Source organism: Amblyraja radiata, chromosome 7 (genome assembly GCF_010909765.2).
Source record: "Amblyraja radiata isolate CabotCenter1 chromosome 7, sAmbRad1.1.pri, whole genome shotgun sequence".
In the NCBI taxonomy this organism is placed as follows: Eukaryota; Metazoa; Chordata; class Chondrichthyes; order Rajiformes; family Rajidae; genus Amblyraja; species Amblyraja radiata.
Genome location: NC_045962.1, coordinates 49,787,910 through 49,808,938, shown reverse-complemented (window position 1 = coordinate 49,808,938; position 21,029 = coordinate 49,787,910). Strand labels below are relative to the sequence as shown.

General features: G+C 42.9%; 1 protein-coding gene across 2 annotated transcripts in view; it reads right to left on the bottom strand.

The window, feature by feature from the left end:
• The window catches only part of ube2g2 (ubiquitin conjugating enzyme E2 G2), a 51,966-nt gene that overhangs the window by 17,629 nt on the left and 13,308 nt on the right, over nucleotides 1-21,029 (bottom strand). Inside the window, exons 2-3 of one of the 2 annotated variants that reach the window (XM_033024442.1) lie at nucleotides 18,186-18,221; nucleotides 5,079-5,124 (exon numbers count right to left, since the gene is read on the bottom strand). In XM_033024442.1, the coding sequence (XP_032880333.1) occupies nucleotides 5,079-5,124; nucleotides 18,186-18,221 (82 nt within the window). The remainder of the gene's footprint in view (nucleotides 1-5,078; nucleotides 5,125-18,185; nucleotides 18,222-21,029) is intronic. The other variant, XM_033024443.1, reaches the window with a different exon arrangement.

The window sequence follows — 21,029 nt, the reverse complement described above, 5'->3', positions numbered from 1 at the left end:
AAGTTGTGCATTTCTAAATGTGCTGCCTTTTAGATGAAAATCTGCATCAAGGTGCCACTATTTGAATGAATGAATTAATAAGTTTATTGGCCAAATATGTACACATACAAGGAATTTGCCCTGGTGCTCCGCTCGCAAGTAACAGCATGACATACAGTAAACAATTAAGAATAAAACATTAAAACATTAAGAATAAAACATTATAGTTTAAACATGTGAATGAAATAAAATACCAGAGCAAGAGGCTACAGACTTTTGGTTATTGAGTAGAGCTACTGCTCGTGGAAAAAAAGCAGTTTTTATGTCTGGCTGTGGCGGCTTTGACAGTCCAGAGTCGGCTTCCAGAGGGAAGTGTTTCAAAGAGTTTGTGGCCACGGTAAGAGGGGTCACAGATGATCTTACCCGCTCGCTTCCTGGCCCTGGCAGTGTAGTTCGTCAAAGGGGGGGGGGGGTTGCAGCCAACAACCTTCTCAGCTGATCGAACGATTCGCTGCAGCCTCCGGATGTCGTGCTTGGTGGCTGAGCCAAATCAGACCATGATGGAGAAGGCGAGGACAGACTCTACGATGGCAGTATAGAATTGGATCATCATTGGCAGATTGTGTTTCCTCAGCTGCCGCAGGAAGTACATCCTCTGTTGGGCCTTTTTGACTGTGGAGTCGATGGTGGCCCCCCCATTTAAGGTCCTTGGAGATTATGGTTCCAAGGAACTTAAAAAACTCCACAGATGTGACTGTGGTGTTGTTGATGGTGAGTGGGGGGAGGGGAAGGAGAGCTCTCCTAAAGTCTACTATCAATTCCACTGTCTTAAGAGCATTGAGCTCCAGGTTGTTACGAAGGCACCAGGACGCCAGCTGTGTCACTTCCTGTCTGTAGGTAGATTCCTCCCCATCCTGGATCAGTCCAATCAAGGTTGTGTCATCCGCAAACTTGAGAAGCTTGACAGATGTGTCTGGAAGGTGCAGTCGTTGGTGTAGAGGGTGTAAAGGAGAGTGGAGAGTATGCAGCCTTGTGGTGCTCCTATGCTGAGGGACTGCGGGCCCGAGATGTGCTTTCCCAACCTCACATGCTGCTTCCTATCTGTCAGGAAGTTGGTGATCCACTGACAGAGGGGTTCAGGCACAGTCAACTGGGAGAGTTTGGAGCGTAGTAGCTCTGGCACAATGGTGTTGAATGCAGAGCTAAAACCCTAAAACAAAATCCTTGCATAGGTCCCCTGGTGGTCCAGGTGCTGGAGGATGAAGTGCAGGCCTAGGCTGACTGCATCATCCACTGATCTATTGGCAAACTGCAGAGGGTGTATTTTTCAGCTGGGCCAGCACAAGTCTTTCAAGGGTCTTCATGATTACAGAGGTCAGTGTGACAGGCTTGAAGTTTGTAAGACCAGTAATCCTTGTCTTTTTGGGTACAGGGACAATAGTGGAGACTTCTCTCAAAATGAGTGAGTACTTGGCACCTGTAACGCAATGTCTGACAGGGTGAAAGTTTCATTTTCTATACCAGTTTGCAAATAGGAAATTGGGTTAGAACATAAAAAAAAAAAAAATAGGCCTGGTGAGACCAGCTACTGTTTTTGCAGAGGCATAAACTCTAGAGGCCAAATAGTCTTGTTCTGTCCAGTTATTCAATAATAAGAGGATGTAGAAATCCGGCAGCCAAGTGCATGAGGAAGAGAATCAATCATGATCTTAAATGGCTGGCACAGACTTAAAAGTCACATAATCTTTTCTTGTTCTTATGTTACACTGCACCAAAAAAGTAACTTGACAGATTACCTGCGGCTGCATGTTCTCACAGCACATCTCATTAATGTTATTTTAGATTTTCCACACCCAAACAAAATTAAAATACGTCTAAATGGTCAATTGTTCAGCAGTTAAAACTCAGTAACATACGACAAAGAGACTCATACCATGCCCAATTTCACTGAGAAAACATATTATATCTTGGAAATGTAATGGATTTCATGCAAGGTGCATATTTATTTAATAAATAACTGATGTTCAGCAAACAGTCCACTCATTTAGAACCAATCCATAGCCACTTCGCTGGTTAGAAAACTGACTTTTCTTACAGCACAAGTCGATTTCCAATTATGGTGTTTCACCAATTTTTAAACATGATCTGTCACATATGGATGAGTTTGCTAAAATTGGCACCATCACCAAACCGTAAACTCATTTGTTAAACCACATAAATATCAACTCTCCTCCAATACTAGACTTCAGAGATACAGCGCGGAAACAGGCCCTTCGGCCCGAGTCCATGCCGACCAACAATAACCCCGTAAACAAGCACTATCCACACAAAGGGACATTTTGCAATTTTACCAAAGCCAATTAACCGATAAAACTGTACATCTTTGGAGTGTGGGAGTAAACCAAAGCACCCAGAGAAAATCCACACGGTCACAGGGGAATGTACAAACTCCGTAATAACCGCACCCAGTCAGGATCGAACCCGGGTCTCTGATGCTGTAAGGCAGCAACACTAGCGCTGCACCACAGTGCCGCCCTAATAATTATAAAATGTATACATATGAACCCTCCTCTATTAATTATAAACCATACATTTCTCTATTATATAAAACAAAATTTATAGAGCAGATAAATCTGCAAGGCGTAGCAAATACCAACATTTTTTTCTATCCAAGTAACTAAACCTGTATGTATATATTTTTTTCTTAAATTGTGTTTATAGCGTGTTTATTGTGTTATAGCGTTTATAAATATTGGGACAATGGCCAAATATCCCAAGTGATGTTAACTGTGGAATAATTAACATTGAATTCAATTGACTTAAATGTGGGTAGATGTGTTTTTCTTGGAAAATATTTTTTTAAATGTTTAATTTACAACCACTGTTGAATGTAAGCATAAATTCAAATTTTTTTTAAGATACAGCTGTTTAATATTGCTCCATGGCTTCTGCAGCTGCCAAAGCATTTTTGTGAGTGATGAATAGCAAGGTCATACACAATTAAGATTATTATTTTCAAAATGTTGTGCCAGGGATACCATTCAAAGCAAGAGAGGGGTTTGAATGATAACTGCAGGGCAGCAGCCAGCTCTCAAGATAGTCAGGGCCAATGACTTGTGAACCAATTTTCAACATAAGATGTCTTAGTGGGCTTGTGTTGTTTTCTCAATAGGATTATTGAAAGTAATTACTGCAAATACTGCAGTTGCTGAAAATAAACGTCATCAGAACTGAGAAAAGTTTGAGATAAAACAAGTTTAAGTAGCAGGAGGCCCTGGAGAGAATAAAAAGATCGCCACAAAAGGTGCAAAAAGATCTCCACAAAAGATTGAATGATAAACGCAGGTTACAAAAGGATGGTAAAGGCCAGCTCTCAACAAATGGAGTAAATAGGTGAATACAAATCACACAAGTTATTACGAGAAAACGGACACAAGCTGATTATTTAATCACTGTTGTGCTCTGAAGGCAGTAATATGCCGAGTCAAAGGATGAAGGCTGTTCCTCAGCTTACAAGGAGTTTCATAGGAACAATGTCTTCTTTATGCACAATCCCTCAGGATTGTTGTCTTGCTTCCACCACTCCTTTTCCAAGGAGTGGAAGATGCACATGAGTGAAGTCTCAGAGTGAGGTTGTTACTGCACTCCATCACTAAATGGTTCTATGGCAAAGAGGTAAAACAAAAAACAAATGTAATTATGCATAATTTTGCATAAATTATTTATTGGATAAGGTGGAAACTTGTAGTAGCACAAACCATTTAGTTAATTGAAGAAAATTAAAAGGTAGTTTGTGCTGCTAAAAGTTCCCACTCAATCCTGCAAATAATTGAGGCACTTCCATATGTAATTAATTGCTGATTTGTGGAATTCAAGACTAAATATATTGTTGGAGGGCAGACAATATATTGTCTGATAATCTGTCTGATTGTCTGATATCTGATAATATAGTCTGATTGTGGGATAAAGTTGTTAAAAATCACTGCAAGCTCAGGGTCACAAACTGTACACAAATATCAGGTCATTATCCAGAAATAACAACTGTTTCTCTCTTTACAAATGCTGCCTGTCTATTAAATATTTCCAGCACATTATTTAACCTGAAAAATTCCTTAAATAATTAAAAAATATTTAATTACCCTTTAAAGCACCATTGTGAATTTATGTTGGCTAAAATGTTTATCCTTGCATATATATGTGGACAAATCAAGCAAAAGTCATAGGGATCATGTTTATCCTAGGGTACACATATTCAATCAAGAAAGCTCCTCATTCCACATTATGATCCAAGATATCTCCTACATGCACTAAATTTAAAATTGATTTATTACAACTAATATATTGTGTGAGCGCAAAACAGAAATAAACCATCTGCATGCAAGTGCACCAATGAACATTATTGAAGGTAAATGTCCAACGCGATTAATTAATAATGCAGAGAAGCAAACTTAAGAGCCTGTCCCACTTTCACGACTTAATTCCAAACCTCTGCCGAGTTTAAAGGACCTAAAAAAAAACAAGATCTGTCCAAAAAAAAACAAAATTCTGCGCCGCAACGGCCTGTCAGCCCGCAGCCGCATTGAGGCGGTACGCAGTGTCTCGACGGCGTACGCCTAGCGCGTGGCATTGCGCGATGACGTCACCACCCGGCGTGCCGTTGCGTGATGACGTAACCGCCCGACGCCGTGCGACGTCCAAATTCAGTCGGCCCGCCTCCTGCCCAGCTGATTGGCGAGTATGATGTCGGGACAAGCCCGCACAATTCCAGACGGCTCCGCGGTTGGGTGTGGGACCGGCCCCGCGAGGCCGTATGCCTCTAGCCACCACGTTTGATCGCGCTAGACGCATGCAATCGCATGCTGGTGGGACAGGCCGTTATCTGACTCACCGAGTTACTTCAGCTTTTTGTGTCTATCAATGGCTTTCTATTGCTGATTGTAAGCCAAGTAGTTCCTGAAAGGCATCAAAGGAGCTCTATATTGTTCACACATACTTATCATGATTCTGCTTATGCCATTAATGGAAATCCACAAAATAGGCCAAGTCAATTAGAGCAACACAAAGATAGGGCAAAACATATTATAAACTTTTAACCTTACATGATTAAGGCCTCCCATTCAAAAAAGTTCTCCTCGCTGATTGGACCTGTAAACAGCATAAAGAGCAAAAATTGAAGGGCTGCTCCAATTGAAGTAAACAAGATGATCAGACGATTTAAATGTATTAATGTAGCTTATTCTACAGGGTAGCCACCATTGATCAATGCTTGACTGGAACAGCAGCATAAACAACAGTTAAAAGAACAAATCAAGGACTGGATATCCTGCAGCAAGAGGCTTGACACTGCAGTCTGACTGACAGTGGCTGCCTTGTGCAACATCTACAAAATGATCTGCAGTTACCACCTCCTCCGTGGTAAAAGTCTTTAAGGTCCCAAACCAATTATCTCTATGACCAACGTGGGCAAGAGAAGTAGGAGCTTTGAACTCTGTAGAATGTTCTCAGAGGAACATAATTGCCGTGCCTAGATCTGGGATCGCCCTACCCTGCAGCACATGGGAATAAAGAGTAGGGATTAACGGGTCCCTTTCAGAATGGCAGGCAGTGACTAGTGGGGTACCGCAAGGCTCGGTGCTGGGACTGCAGCTATTTACAATATATATTAATGATTTAGATTAAGGGATTAAAAGTAAAATTAGCAAATTTGCAGATGACACAAAGCTGGGTGGCAGTGTGAACTGTGAGGAGGTTGCTATGAGGATGCAGGGTGACTTGGACAGATTGGGTGAGTGGGCAGATGCATGGCAGATGCAGTTTAATGTGGATAAATGTGAGGTTATCCACTTTGTAGTAAATGCCTACTATTTTCTGTGTGCTTAAGCAAAGCAAGAATTTCATTGTCCTATACAGGGACACATGACAATAAACTCACTTGAACTTGAACTTGAACTTTGGTGGCAAAAACAGGAAGGCAGATTATTATCTAAATGGTGTCAAGTTGGGAAAAGGCTAAGTACAACGGGATCTGGGGGGTCCTTGTTCATCAGTCATTGAAAGTAAGAATGCAGGTACAGCAGGCAGTGAAGAAAGCGAATGGCATGTTGGCCTTCATAACAAGAGGAGTTGAGTATAGGAGCAAAGAGGTCCTTCTGCAGTTGTACAGGGCCCTAGTGAGACCACACCTGGAGTATTGAGTGCAGTTTTGGTCTCCAAATTTGAGGAAGGACATTTTTGCTATTGAGGGAGTGCAGCCTAGGTTTACAAGGTTAATTCCTGCGATGGAGGGACATATGTTTAGAATGTCATATGTTGATTGAATGGAGCGGCTGGGCTTGTATACTCTGGAATTTAGATGGATAAGAGTGGACCATATTGAAACATATAAGATTTGGACACGCTAGAGGCAGGAAACATGTTCCCGATGCTGGGAGGGTCCAGAACCAGGGGCTGTAATTCCGGTCCTGAACTTGCCCCCCTTAGTCTGGTTCAGTCAAACACCGAATATGAGCACTGGAAATCCCAATCTTTTAATACACAATACCAATACAATACCTAATCCAATGCAGCGGGTTGATCCTCGTCTCTAATTACTCGAGCCCAACAGCCTCGCGCAAATAGAACACATACCCCAGAAGATCGGCACACCCCAATATGCTCCCCACTCATTTACACCTTTACAGACCCATGGCGCGAAAATATATGGGGGGGGGCAACACCTACAAGCCAATTATCAATAAGGGCTGCAGAATACATTGAATGACAGTTCCCTAACCCAATCATAAATTATCACATAACATAGTTTCAACACAAAGCACTTAGGGGGAAACAATTCTGTTAGGTAAAGACACATTATCCCAGGTAAAGTAAACATCTTGGGTGAGGCCCCTCTCCTGGACCAATCATAATTAGCAGTGGGAAGACGCTGCAACATTATTGTAACCCATCATTTCCCCAACCAATCCCAATCATGCATTTGCAACAGGACCTAGCTCCTTTGGCAAAATCTCATACATATTAACAATTAAAGGCCATCTGGACATCAACCTCTATTCAACGCCTTCCCAGGCCACAGACTCTATGGAGCCATGATCCTCGTGGTCTTTACAGCTTTTGCAAAAGATGACAAGCAGGTGTTACAGAAGCAGAAATCCTCCATTTTGTCAAGCACCCAAAATGCCCGATATTCCCCTCTTTTATCATATATGACAACAAAGGAAGATGACAACGGTTCTTGTTATACAATTTAACAATGATGGCGATGTAATTGTCAGAACTCTAAGTAACTTCCCGAGTTTTCATGGGCATAGTTTCATGATTCCTGACTGACGAGTCTCCATCTCACGAGTTTGCATGGGCATGAATCCTCTTTGTCCATCATGTCAGCTTGATGTACTCTTGACTCTCGATGGGTAAGATGTTCCTTTTCCTAAGAAATTCCTGGAAGAAAACAAGTTAGCAGCTCAAACTCTTCCACCAATGCGCTTGCAATGGTGAAGATGGACCCACGCATTCCTTCCTTCTACATTAACAACAGTTGGGATCTTCAGGAGAACCTGGTAAGGTCCCTGCCATCGAGCCTCCAAACGTTTCCTTACCCAATTCTTCACTATCACAAAATCACCAGGCTTGACCTTAATGGAAGAAACCAAAGGAAGTAATTCACTATATGCTGCTTGCACCCTAGAATGCAAACCACTTAGTGCCCGAGTCAAGGTCAGAACGTAATTGGTCTTCTCCGTAGTCATGTGATGGAAATTGACAACTTTTGGGGTATTTTGGTTCCACGGGGTTCTTAAGGGGCGTCCATAAATAATTTCAGCTGGGCCTAGTCTCGATTTCCGTGCAGGCCGACGCGCATCTGAAACAAAGCTATAGGGAGTAATTTGATCCAACTAATTCCTTCGCCTTTAATTTAGCTAATTTAGTTTTCAGGGTCTGATTTGCCCTTTCGACAAGTCCAGCAGCCTGGGGTCGATAAGCACAGTGCAGTTGTTACTGGATGCCCAGCTGTTCGCAGAATTCTTGGTTAATTTGCCCAATGAAATGAGGACCATTGTCAAAGGGACCCATAGGCAAAGGTGTTCTTCCATCCTCACAACCCACTCCTTTCCCAGGATTATATTTCTGACAAATAATACAGCAGCTACTCACATTCTGGGCCAAGGTTTGTAATCTTGGATGCCACCAAGTAGCCGATAGGGCACCACCAATTGCTCTCGCACCACAGTGAGTCGCAAAATGCTTACAATACACAACCCAAACTGCAAGAGGATCTGGCATACATGTCTGCCCTGCCGGAGTGACCCACAATCCTAACATGCAACCTATTGTACATACAAGCCATTTCCATAATCGTATATCTCCTTCAGGAGCTTCTTCCTGCAACTGAATAATTTCCTGGATGGTTGGCATTGGCTTTTTCGAGGGAGACTTATCTGCCTCATCATTTTTAGCACTACCACCTTGTGTTCCCGGGATACCTCCTTTGTTGCTTGGTCAGCACAACGATTCCCTATGTCTATCGGGGTCTGACCCTTTGTGTGAGCGCTACACTTCATTACTGAAATTTGCCTAGGTAGCAGCAGAGGCTGTAATAAATCAGTCACCAATTGCTTGTGAGATATTTGAGTTCCTGCTGAGGTTAGGAATCCTCTATTCCACAGTTGTCCAGTCATGTACCACCCTGAATGCATATCCAGACTCTGTATATATGTTTACTTTCAGATCTCTTCCAACAATACATGCTCTGATTAATGTGAACAGCTCAGCCTGTTGGGTTGAAAAGGGTGACTCAAAGGCAGCTGCCGATACACTGTTCCCATCCTGGTCTACAATAGCGTACCCAGAAAGTCTCTCTCCCTGGGGCCCAATGGATGCACTTCCATCTACGTATAGTGTCATATCAGGGTCTGCTATAGGAGCGTCCTTTAGATTGTCCCTTACAGAAGTCTCTTCTTGTATTACGAACAAACAGTCATGTCCTGATTCTGACCGTTCCTCTGGTGGTGAAATGAGGAAAGATGCCGGATTAATAGTTGTACAGTGTCTGAATTAGAGGTTTGGATTATTCAATAGATACATTTCATATTTGTTTTGTCGAGCCATTGTCAGATGCTGAGTTTGCAGTTGTCCCTACAAGGCTGCCACCGAATGGGAACTGTACACTACTATCTCCTGCTGTAAGGTCAGGTTTGCAGCAGACTGTAGACTATTATAGATTGCTGTTAATATCTGGGTGCATTTTGGGTGTCCTCTCTCTACTGGGTCAAGCTTTGAAAAATAATAAGCCACTGGTCTGTGCTTATCACCATGTTTTTGGGTGAGGACTGCAGTTGAACACTCGGAAAGGATGGAACAGTAAAGTTGGAAGGGTCTTTCAAAGAGTGGCTTTCCTAGTGTTGGGGCCTGCATTAAAGATATCTTTAAATTCTCGAAAGCTTCTGAGCTTCTTTGGACAACTGAAATTCGCCCTCTAGGCTGGTATAACGAGTCAATTCCTTGGTGTCTTGTGCAATATTAGGGATCCATGGTCGGTATTAGTTTACCATGCCGAGCCACTGTCTCATCTGTTTCGCCTCTTTTGGTACAGGAAATTCACAAATTGTTTCAAGTCTACTACTCTCTAGATTTTATTCCGTGTCCGAAATTATCACGAAATGTTACTTTTTGTTGAGCCATTAATACTTTCGACTGAGAGACCACATATCCTAAGGTTGCCAAATGATTCAATAATTGAGTAGTATCCTCACGATTGCTCTGACATCTGTCCACATATTGAACGAGAGTGGATTTTCTTTTAAAACTTAAGGTGCTTAACTGTCCTTGAAGACATCGAGAAAACAAGGTAGGTGAATTAATGAATCCCCGAGGTAGTCTTGTCCACGTATATTGTTGCCCCTGTAAGTAAAGGCAAATAAATACTGGCTGTTTTGGTGCAGAGGTAACGAGAAGAAGGCATGCTGCAGGTCTACAATTGAAAAAATCTTCGCTTCCGCTGGAATCAAAGCTAAAATATGAGCCGGGTTTGGCACCAAGGCATGGAGCGGTTCCACCACTGCACTGACAGATCTTAAGTCCTGAACCAGTCTGTACTGGCCCTCTTTCCCTGCCTTGGGCACTGCAAGGATTAATGTGTTGCAAATAGATTGGCACTTTACTAAGATGTCTTGTTCCAGCAATCTCCAAATCAGCTGGTCTGTACTCGGAATTGCCTGTTGTTTCAATAGGTACTGCTGTATCGAAGGCAGTGTTACCCCTTTCCTGAGAGCGACCTGGATGAGATCAATGCGAACACATCCTACCTGAGTTGCGTCTTCTGCCCACACTTGCGGGTCCACATACCTCACACCCCAGATGCTGGCGTAGCTGGGCAACAACTGTCCTCGGGGTCTGATAAAACTCAACAGTACATTGGTTAGACAAGCTCTGTTCTTCATATATATTCGGATCTGCCAGATCAATTGCTTTCTTTACCATTCCTCCCAAGTCCTTCGCACTTGCTGGAAAATTCACCTTCCTCGTTATGCGTGGAGCAACCTCTGAAGCTCGTTTCCATAAATCTAGGGGTATTTTAACGTAGTCTGCAGTTCCTTCTTGTCCTGTTACCCGTGGCAAAATATTCACATTCCATTTTAACGAATCATCTTAGCAGCAGTGATTTTCTCCCCTTAGTTTCTCTGTTAGCCTCCACTTTGCTTCTGTAATAGTTCCTTCTTTGTCTCCACGACGGGCATTCCCTGCACCAAAAGCCTCACTGACCACAGTTAAAGCAACCATCCTGCTTTACTACTTTGCTGACTCTAAAATGTGGTTTCAGGGAAACATGGGGCTGGCTGTTATTCTTCCATGGTTCTGGGGTATTTTACGGTGTCCCTTTTCTTGCACCATTTTCAGTGGTTACTACGACTGTATGTTTTACTGCTTTGTCTTGGTACACTACTTCGATTGGCCCAGGAATAGGATGCTGGCAAATTTGTCCCTAAAATCTAGACATGCTCACTAATGAGGACCGTGAGAATGGATTAGTTTGAGAGAAGGGTGTTTGTCTTCTCTGTCCCTGATTTCATTGGCAGTCCCCTCTCTGCTCTCTCAGTTGGCCCCCTCCTTCCTGTCGTTTTCATGTCGGGCACTCCCCCTACTCCAGTGACCTTGTCCGCCGCAAGTATAACATTACTCTATTCCCTTTCCAGTGGTGTCTTGGGGAAATTGGTTCTAATGGAGGTGGTTCATCAGGGTAACCTGGATAATCCGGTTCTGGCGCCCTTGCCCAATCTGGTGCATCATGCCTTGCTCTTGTCTGAGGACTATTCCATTAGTCTAAATTAGATGTTGCCGCTTCCTTTTTCATTATGTATTCAGTTTTTGACGACTTGCTGGTGATACCTAACTGCACGGGCCATTTGACTTGCACTATTCTCTGACCAATCCATGTTGTTTTTCTTGATTGCTTCTGATACATTAGTTGGCAGACAATTTAACAAAATTGCACAATATTGGGGAGAATTTACCCCATTCCGAAAATTTTAATCTCCGACTGATCCATATACAGTTCCGAGTATCTTTCTAGAAACTCATCTTCTCCCTCTCCTTTCTTTGGTCTTACATCCAGAATCCTAGCGATTTCTATTGGCTTTTGGAGGGTAGTGGCAAGCGCAGTTAAAACTGCATTTTCTCTTGCATTGTTATTGGCGATTAAATTAGCCAGTGCCTCGTGAGTTGGGTGTCCTAAAGTGGCTAGGAACCTGGTATGCTCTGTAGGAGTTATGATCTGTTGTATTACAGCCCACAAATCTCTTGAATCCGCATGATACACACGCATAGCGGTCGGGAGATAATCCACAAAGGAAGCAGGTGATTTCTTTCTGTCAGGTATTTTCCTCAGTACAGCCATCATTTCATTTGGTTTCCATGGGGAGTACACATCAATAGTTCGAGGATTGTTGGCACCAACTGCATTAGTCGGATTAAAGGCTGGGTTAGGCATCTCCCTAACTGGGAACTGACGGCGAGATAGTTGCTCAGCCTGCATAATTTATCCTATGTCGGACTCAAACTCAATGTCCCCAGAAACTACTTCACCCTCCGATGTATCATCCTCATCACTAGGGGGAAGGCAGTACTTTTTAATAACATGTATTTTTTCTCTGGATGATTGTCTTATTCTCCTAAATTTAGATTTGTATACTAGTTCTGGTGATCGCTCTTTTTCTCAAAATATGGGTGCTATTTTCTTTGTCTTGCTCCTAGTACTGAGCGCTACTGGAATACCTGTTGGTGCTGTAGCTGTTGGGGTCAAGGAACTCTGTGCTGGTGCTGCTGTCTGGGGAGCAGGATTACTATCAGCAGTGGGTGTGGGTGGTGCTGTAGGCACAGGAGGTCCGTGAGGTACATAAGGTGCTGGAGGTGGAGGTGACATATAGGGAGCGCAAGAGGAACTCTCCCAATCTTCCAAATATTCCTCGTCTTCCCCCTTCCAAACCAAAGCCTACCAACAAATCCCTCAACTCTAATTTTACAAGTGCCACTTTTACTTCAGGAGTCCTCTTAGTGTCCCGTTCCCTATGTTCTTTATAAGCACATCCATATTCCTTTATCAAGGTATCCAGAGGTTTATTCCCTTTATCATCTTTTAATTCTATTCCAAGTTTCAAAGCTGCCTCCTGTCAGTTCGCAATCCTTGCAGCCTCTTTACATTCTCTTAATCCTTCATAATGTTGTCTACACAGCCCAATGTTCCTTTGCGGTCTCACTTTGACTAAATTGCCAAATAATCTTCTCAATATATCTTACGCCCTCCAGGGTTCCAACCCCTCCCTCGGGCCACAACTCATCTCCTAATTTCTTATTCAAAACTCCAGAGAAATGCTTCAATCTCTCTGCCTCTTTAGGGAATTTACTGCAAACCATTTGTAATGGACTTTCTGGGTTGTTGCTGTATCAATCTGCTTTCCCATTGTTACTTACAATGGAAACAATAGCTGAAGCTATTCACACTTCAATCACCAAATTCCTAAGACTTAACAAGTTCGCTCACAAAACAATGACAACATTTTTCCAACGCATTAGTAAGTCTCTCACAAGATAAGGGCACAAATTTCTAACACCTAACAAGTCTCTCACACAATCTATCTCCTTTCAACCGGGTACCCAAGAATCTTTCACGCAAATCTCACACAGAAATCACAGAGATCACACAAGCTTTTAAAATGGTAAATTAAAATGGCAAACACTCTCAGCTCAAGGTGGGGACCACCTTATCAACGGAACAATCAAACACACTGCAGCAAATCTCCTGCACTTAAAACACTTGAATCCAAACAAAAGCAAATAAGGTTGCAACACACCCGCAAAATCACACTCAAACAAGAAAAAATATAGTTAAAGACTATGATACATAGTCACACTGCAATATAAAATATAAGCATTCGATTAGTACAATTCTAAAGTAAATCACACTATTTTAAACTATTCAGTACTTCCCCTCTTAGTACTGACCTTCTCAGTCCTGTCTTTGAGGATATCTAGCAATTTATATCCCAGTCTGAGTGGGGCCTCAAACCTTGGGCCAGTTTCAGTGGTATCCCGATTGCAACAGCTGTCACCTTACCAATGGTGTGGGGCCTTTAACCCACTAGAGAAGAGCCTTTTGAGCCCAACTCCGACCCTCCAGGCCTTAAACCCCCCCCAGGCGGGGACTCAAACTCTCGCCCTCAGTGCTAGCCAGACTACTAATGTTCTATCGATCTCGTCGGGAATCCAAACACAAGCACGCAAATGACCGATTCGTCATCAGATCAGTGGAGCGGGGAAAACCGATGCGAAAGTTGCACCGTGGCGCCGATTTCTCCTCCTCCATCCGACACGACTCCCTGACCGCAAATTGATGTTGGCAATCCATTGAGATCCCGGAGCCCCCAGTGTAATTCAGATCCTAAACTTACCCCTCTTAGTCTGGTTCAGTCAAACACCGAATAAGAGCACTGGAAATCCAACTCTTTTATTATACAATACCAATACAATACCTAATCCAATAACGTGGGTCTGATCCTTGTCTCTACTTTCTCAAGCCCAACAGCCTCGCGCAAATAGAACACATACCCCAGAAGATCGGCACACCCCAATATGCTCCCCACTCTTTTATATCTTTACAGACCCTTGGCGAGAAAATACATGGGGGGGGGGGGGGGGGGGCAACATGCCAATTATCGCTAAGGGCTGCAGAATACATCGATTGACAGTTCTCTAACACAATCATGAAATATCACATAACATAGTTTCAACACAAATCACTTAGGGGGAAACAATTCTGTTAGGTAAAGAAACATTCTCCCAGGTAAAGTAAACATCTTGGGTGAGGCCCCTCTCCTGGACCGACCATAATTAGTGGTGGGAAGACTCTGCAACATTATTGTAACCCATCATTTCCCCAACCAATCCCAAGCATGCATTTGCAACAGGACCTAGCTCCTTCTTCAAAATCTCATACATATTAACAATTAAAGGCCATCTGGACGTCAACCTCTATTCAACCCCTTCCCAGACCACAGACTCTCTGGACCCATGATCCTCATGGTCTTTGCAGCTTTTGCAAAAGATGACAAGCAGGTTTTACAGAAGCAGAAATCCTCCATTTTGTCAAGCACCCAAAATGCCTGATATTATCAGGGCCACAGTTTAAGAATAAGGAGTGAGCCATTTAGAACGGAGATGAGGAAATACTTTTTTCACACAGAGTTGTGAGTCTGTGGAATTCTCTGCCTCAGAGAGCGATGGAGGACGGTTCTCTGGATGCTTTCAAGAGAGAGTTAAAGCTCTTAAAGATAGTGGTGTCAGGGGATATGGGGAGAAGGCAGGAACGGGGTTCTGATAGTGGATGATTAGCCATGATCACATTGAATGGCCGCGCTGGCTTGAAGGGCCAAACGGCCTACTCCTGCACCTATTATGTATTATCTTCTTTAGACTGCAGCAGGTCAAGCATGAGCCTCACCACCAAATTGCACGCAGATAGTGGGAATGGGCAATAAATGCTGCCATTACCAGCAACACCCAGATCCTAAAAATAAATGTTAAAAAATATCTTGTTCTACATTCTCATCATTTCCTAAACAGTTTTCCCTTTATCCCACTTATTTATTTAGTGCATTGGGCTTGAATTCACCTAACACAGGTGAAACCATTTTCTATTTGTCAACCTTTCCAAACCTTTTAATAATTTAATGAACAACAAATAACATACTAGAAGAATTTAGTGGCTCCATCAGCATTTGAGGAGGAACATTTCTATTCAAGACTCTGCATCAGGACAGAGTGCGAAGAGGAAAGATTATCAGTACGAATTGAGGTTCGATAAAGGTTAGTAGGTGGTGGGTGAACTAGATGGGGAGGGACATGATGGGTAGATGGAACTCATCATCCACTCCCACTCACAATTTTAAATGATTTTTATAAAGACTTCACTTCGCTAAAGAAGAGACCTGGTTGTTTTATTTCATTCAATTCTAATTTCATTTCCACCTTCTCCAGTACTGCCTTCCCTTTTGCAATAAGACAAATCAAATGATTCAGTGTTCAAAGGATGTTTTTTTTCAAAGTTTCATAACATCTAGGCAAACATTAAATATTGGGTTGTTCAAGTACAAACATTAAAAGGGCTTTCTCACGATGCGACCTGACGCAAGACTTAACAAGAGTTTAACATCGTGGGAACCTCCTGCGATAACAGTACGGCATTCGTGGACCACCGAGGACCTCCGTGGCGCTAACGGCAGGTAGTCGTGTAACTTTGTAAGGTCGGGAGAAAATTCAAACATTTTTGAATTTCTCCAAGAGTGACTTGAGCATTTTTTGGTGAGCGTTGCAACATTGTATGAACGCAGATGCCAGTGCGATATCCGTGCGATATCCGTAATGACTCTTGCGGGTACCGTGGGAACTCCTGCGAACGGTAAACCCGGAAGCTTGACAGAGGGGACACAAGGTGAGTAAAAAAGGTGGTCTCAATATCGCCAACGGACCATGTGTCCATCGAGGACCCTGAAATGTTCAGCTATTTAAACGTGTTCTTCACCTCTTGGTAGAAAATGAAATAAGACAATCAGCACGGTAAATGTGATACAAAGTCTTTATTTCTATTTGACAATATAAGAAGACGAATTCTGTCACATATTGAGAGGAGATGCATCACACAAAACATTTGTCTGTAAAAGGGCCTCGCAAACACGAAATACAACAAATGAGGCACCCGAGATTATTTAAAACACATTATATCCATCAACCTCCGCTACAAGCGTGAACTCAGGCATTTAAAGGGACAATGCAATGTTCTAAACGGCAGGTTTTGCGGACGAACATCTTATAGGAAGCACTTTTCAGAGGACAACACTAGGAAGTCAGCTTATAACATGCAGTAGTGTTCCTGTGGTCGGCTACCCATCAATATAGCTGTCCTGCCACGGCACACTCCCCAATTGTGAATTGTAGTAAGCGCAGAGATGGTCTCTTTGCTCTTTCACACTGGATGTGCCCGAGTTACCTTTCAAACGCTGTAGACCATTTTCAACTTGTTTGCACCACTTCTCCAAGCACCTAGTGTTACTTCCCCTGTGTCACTGTCCACTATGTCACCGTCCTGGATGGATGTTGCTGATCCAGCAGCTGCACCTCTCATTCGGATCAGGTTGTGCAGAACACATGCTGCATATACTATACTCTCCACATTCTTGGGCCTCTGCTCCATTGTCTTGAGCAAGCATCTAAATCTGTTTGCCAAGATGCCAAACGAATTTTCTACTACCCTCCTGGCCCTTGACAGCCTGTAATTGAAGATCCTCTGTTCCCTAGTTAGATTCCTCTGTGGATATGGCTTCATAATCCAGGGCCGTAGTGCAAAGGCTTCATCAGCAACCATCGCATATGGGATGTCCGGGCTGTCTTCTCCTGACAGAGGTTCTGGATCAGGCATGCCTGCTGTTCCACCTTCCATTTTCTTTCCAAGCCAGGTTTCTTTCCAAATCCGGCCATCACCAACACTTCCAGGTGTGCCCACATCCACATACAGGAGGTTGTAGTTATAATCAACCACCACATGTGTGAGCAAAGTTCCACCTGTTTTCAAACCCCAGTGCAACTCTCTTCCACGCATCTGGTGTACTGGGGCATTCCATCACTTCAGCTGAATAAAATTGGATGATCGCCTCACAGGTTTCTCGGACAATACCACAGATGCTGTTGGTGGCGACAAGAAAGTTGTAAGATAGACTTTTATAAGAATCGCCTGAGGCCAAGTAGCGGAGGGTGATTGCTATGCGCAACCCTGGTTCCAGTGCCTTTCTCATTACAGTGTCAGTCTTCTTCAGCAGAGGTCCCAAATTATTCTTTAACTCATTAAAGAGCTCGGGTGAAATTCTGACAAAGTTTTTGAATGCACTTTTATCCTCCGCACAGCACATTAAGCAGTTGCTCATATTGTCCAAATTGAGGTCTCCGTTGAAACATGGGCTTAACCCAGTGAGACTTCCTCTTAATTCTCTTTTTAATTAATCTCACCCTTCTGCCTTCACGCAAGCGTTTTCGATGCACGTTGCGCTAATGCATACAGCGCGTCAATGAAAATAACAACCAGCCTGTACTCGAACCAACTTTGTATAGGCATGTCTGCAAATGAGCCAATTCTACGAACGGAGGATATTTATTTAGTGTGTGAAAAAAAGTGACATCATTTGTGCCACGTGATTAACTACACTACAGTCCACGATGTTCATTCACGATTAACGGGAAAGATCGGGAGACGGACAAGTCACTCGCACAAATGACAGAATTGCCGAGTACCGTGGGAACTCTTTATCTACCCCCCGTTATATCGTGCGGAACTCGTGCTGGATCACGACCACTTCACTCTGGTGACATCTTGCGTCAGGTCGCACCGTGAGAACCGGCCATTACATACAAAATAATATTAATATTTAACAACGTGATACAAAATACTCATTTCAATTGACAGAGAAGATCCATAATTATGTGAGGATTTTACAATATTTTGCTACTATTCAAAGCACCGAGTTCAACGTGATAACAGTATGCATCTATAATCTCTGCGATGCCCAGCATACATTTCTCTTGACAGTTAATTGATTTTAAAATACAATTTGCAGACCAATGAAATGTGGAGTGAGTTATTGGAAGTTGTACCATGTGGCATTGCTTACCTGCAACAATTCCTTCTGGAGGATTTAGTGTTAATTCTGCAAAGAAACATAGATGGATTACAAACAGATTCACAGGTCTTCAAAACTGCTACACAATACCAAAGGAGGAGACAGTGACTGAACTTGTATATGCAACGACATACTTATTTCATTCACAACATTGAGTGGCACTATTTACTTGCATAATAACCACTCTGATTCAATTTCTTATGAAAGTTTTTAATTTGTCACATTGGATGGAGAAGGAATGTCTATGGGGAAAGTTTCCAGTTCAACTCAAGGATACCTTCAGGTGTAACGCCTTTTTGGATGTCCTCAGCTCGTGAGAGCTGTAATGGGTTGATTTTGACTTTAACATATTTCATTAGCATCCTCCCAAACCACAAGAAGCAGCAACCCTTAACTTCACGTTCCCCTGACGGGATCTTTACATTCTTCAAAACTTCATCATCACAAAACATTAACACTCTCTCCACAGATGTTGCTTGGCCTGTTGAATGGTTCCAGAACTTTGTTTAAAAGTCAGATTTCAAGCATCTACAATTTCTTTTGCTTTTCTAATAGAGGTAGAGAATGTTAGGCTTATTCTTGCTGGAGGTGGTCAATACCTGCCACTTTTGTAGCACAAATATTGCTTGCCACCTATCAGCAACACCCAAAAGTCATGGATTGAAGCATGCCCGACCACTGACAATAAGGCCTCTACCATTGTAAAAATATTGTTACGCAAAATCATACCGCGATTCGGTGTTCCTGCGCGTTTAAGTTCAGATAATGGTCCTCATTTTATTGCTGCTATAAACAAATAAATGTGCCAAAAATTACAGATACGTCAACAGCTCCATTGTGCGTATCGACCTCAGGCCACCGGATTGGTAGAATGGGCAAATCAGACTTTGAAAACCAAATTAGCAAAATTAATGGCACAGACTGGCTTAGCATGGTTAAAACTGCTTCCTGTAGCTCTTTTTCAGATACGCACTACACCTTCTGGTATGGCACGAATAACGCCTGCGGAAATCATATATGGTCGACCTTTATGGACGCCGTGGAATGACCATGCCCCCGCAGTGGTCCATTTCCACCAGATGACTGAGGAAATGACATCCTGTGTATTAACTTTAACCCGCGCTTTGCAAACTTCTCATTCACAGGTCAGGACTGCATATGGTGAGGAGTCAGCAGTCAAAGTTCCATCTAATATTGAGCCATGTTGCTATGTGCTGGTCAGGAACTGGACGCGTAAGCACTTGGACCCACATTGGGATGGTCCCTTCCAGGTCATCCTCACCACTCCGCCCGCTGCCAAGGTCGAGGGTCGTGCTGCATGGGTTCATCTGCACCACTGCAAATTGATTGGGGAGCCCAATCAAAAGGGGGGAGAAGAGTAATTTTTATTAGTTTTTACATTTCTGCTTTCCTTGGGAGTTGTATCCTTATAAGTTTAATTGAATTCGTATTCTTATAAGTTTAGTTGTATCCTTATAAGTTTAGTTTTGAATCTTAATAAGTTTAGTTTGAATCTTAATAAGTTTAGTTTTGAATCCTTATTTTGCTATATGGTTAAGAATATGCGACTGATTACTGGACTGACTGACTAAACGACGTTTAAATTGAGTGAATAGTTGTTTAAGCTAATTAAGTAAGAAATGAGCTTTTTGTGCGCCTTTGCATATTCCAGATAAATTAAAATGAATCGATTCATCCTGTTATGCATCTTGATGCTACTACAGATGGAGGGAAATGAAGGAAAAATTTGACGATGTGTCCCGGGACAAACAAGCAGTCTTTCACCTCTGCAAAATAAATGTAGTACAGTGCAATGACCCAGATGTCTTTGGATCCTGGAACGTCACCAAGATTGACTATTGCAATGGGATACTGCGTCAGCCCGATTGGCAGGCAGACTTAGATAACCAACACCTGTGGGAATTACCCTGTTGGTTTCAGGAGTGCAAATTTGACTTTTTCTGCAGACGGAATTCTTTAGAAGACAACTCGGCAAAGGAACATTTGTATGATGGACTATACTATCGAGAAGCATTAGAGGTCTACCCTTTGCACCTCATATTCCGTCTGGGGACCTTGCGTCCTTATGGCATTAACATTGAATTCTCCCAATTTGGCTAGCCCTTGCTGTCTCCTCCCCTTCCTTAACCCTCTAGCTGTCTCCTCCCACCCTCCCATCCGCCCGCCCTCGGGCTCCTCCTCCTCCTCCCCTTTTCCTTCTTTCTTTCCCCCCCCCACCCCCCATCAGTCTGAAGAAGGGTTTCGGCCCGAAACGTCGCCTATTTCCTTCGCTCCATAGATGCTGCTGCACCCGCTGAGTTTCCCCAGCAATTTTGTGTACCTTCGATATTCCAGCATCTGCAGTTCCCTTTTGAACAGAGGTCTACCCTTGTTTACAGGAGAAAGAACACGAGAAAAAACATGGGAAAAATGGGCATTGGAAGAAACAGACTCTAACATGTTTATACAAGCCCATAATGAACTATTTGGTAACGGACAAATTGTTTTACCTTGCTATGAAATCAGTTAGTAGCCTATTAGCAGTGTCTACAGAGTGTGGGAGGACTGAACGGTTAGTAAGGTGTCAAGGTGAGAAGTCAGTTCTGGTCGAAACTGTCATCAACTGTTTGCCACTACCTCGTGATAATGGGCATTCTTACCCGGGTTGTGAAGACAAGACTTATGCGGTGTACTATCAGAAATGTGTCTGTTCTTTTTAAAGGATAGATATGCCTTATACTATCTGTGGCCCGAGGGAGGGACATGTACTATTGTGAAAGACAGATATATGATGCGAATTCAGGACAGAACTAGTAACATCACCAACATCAAAAT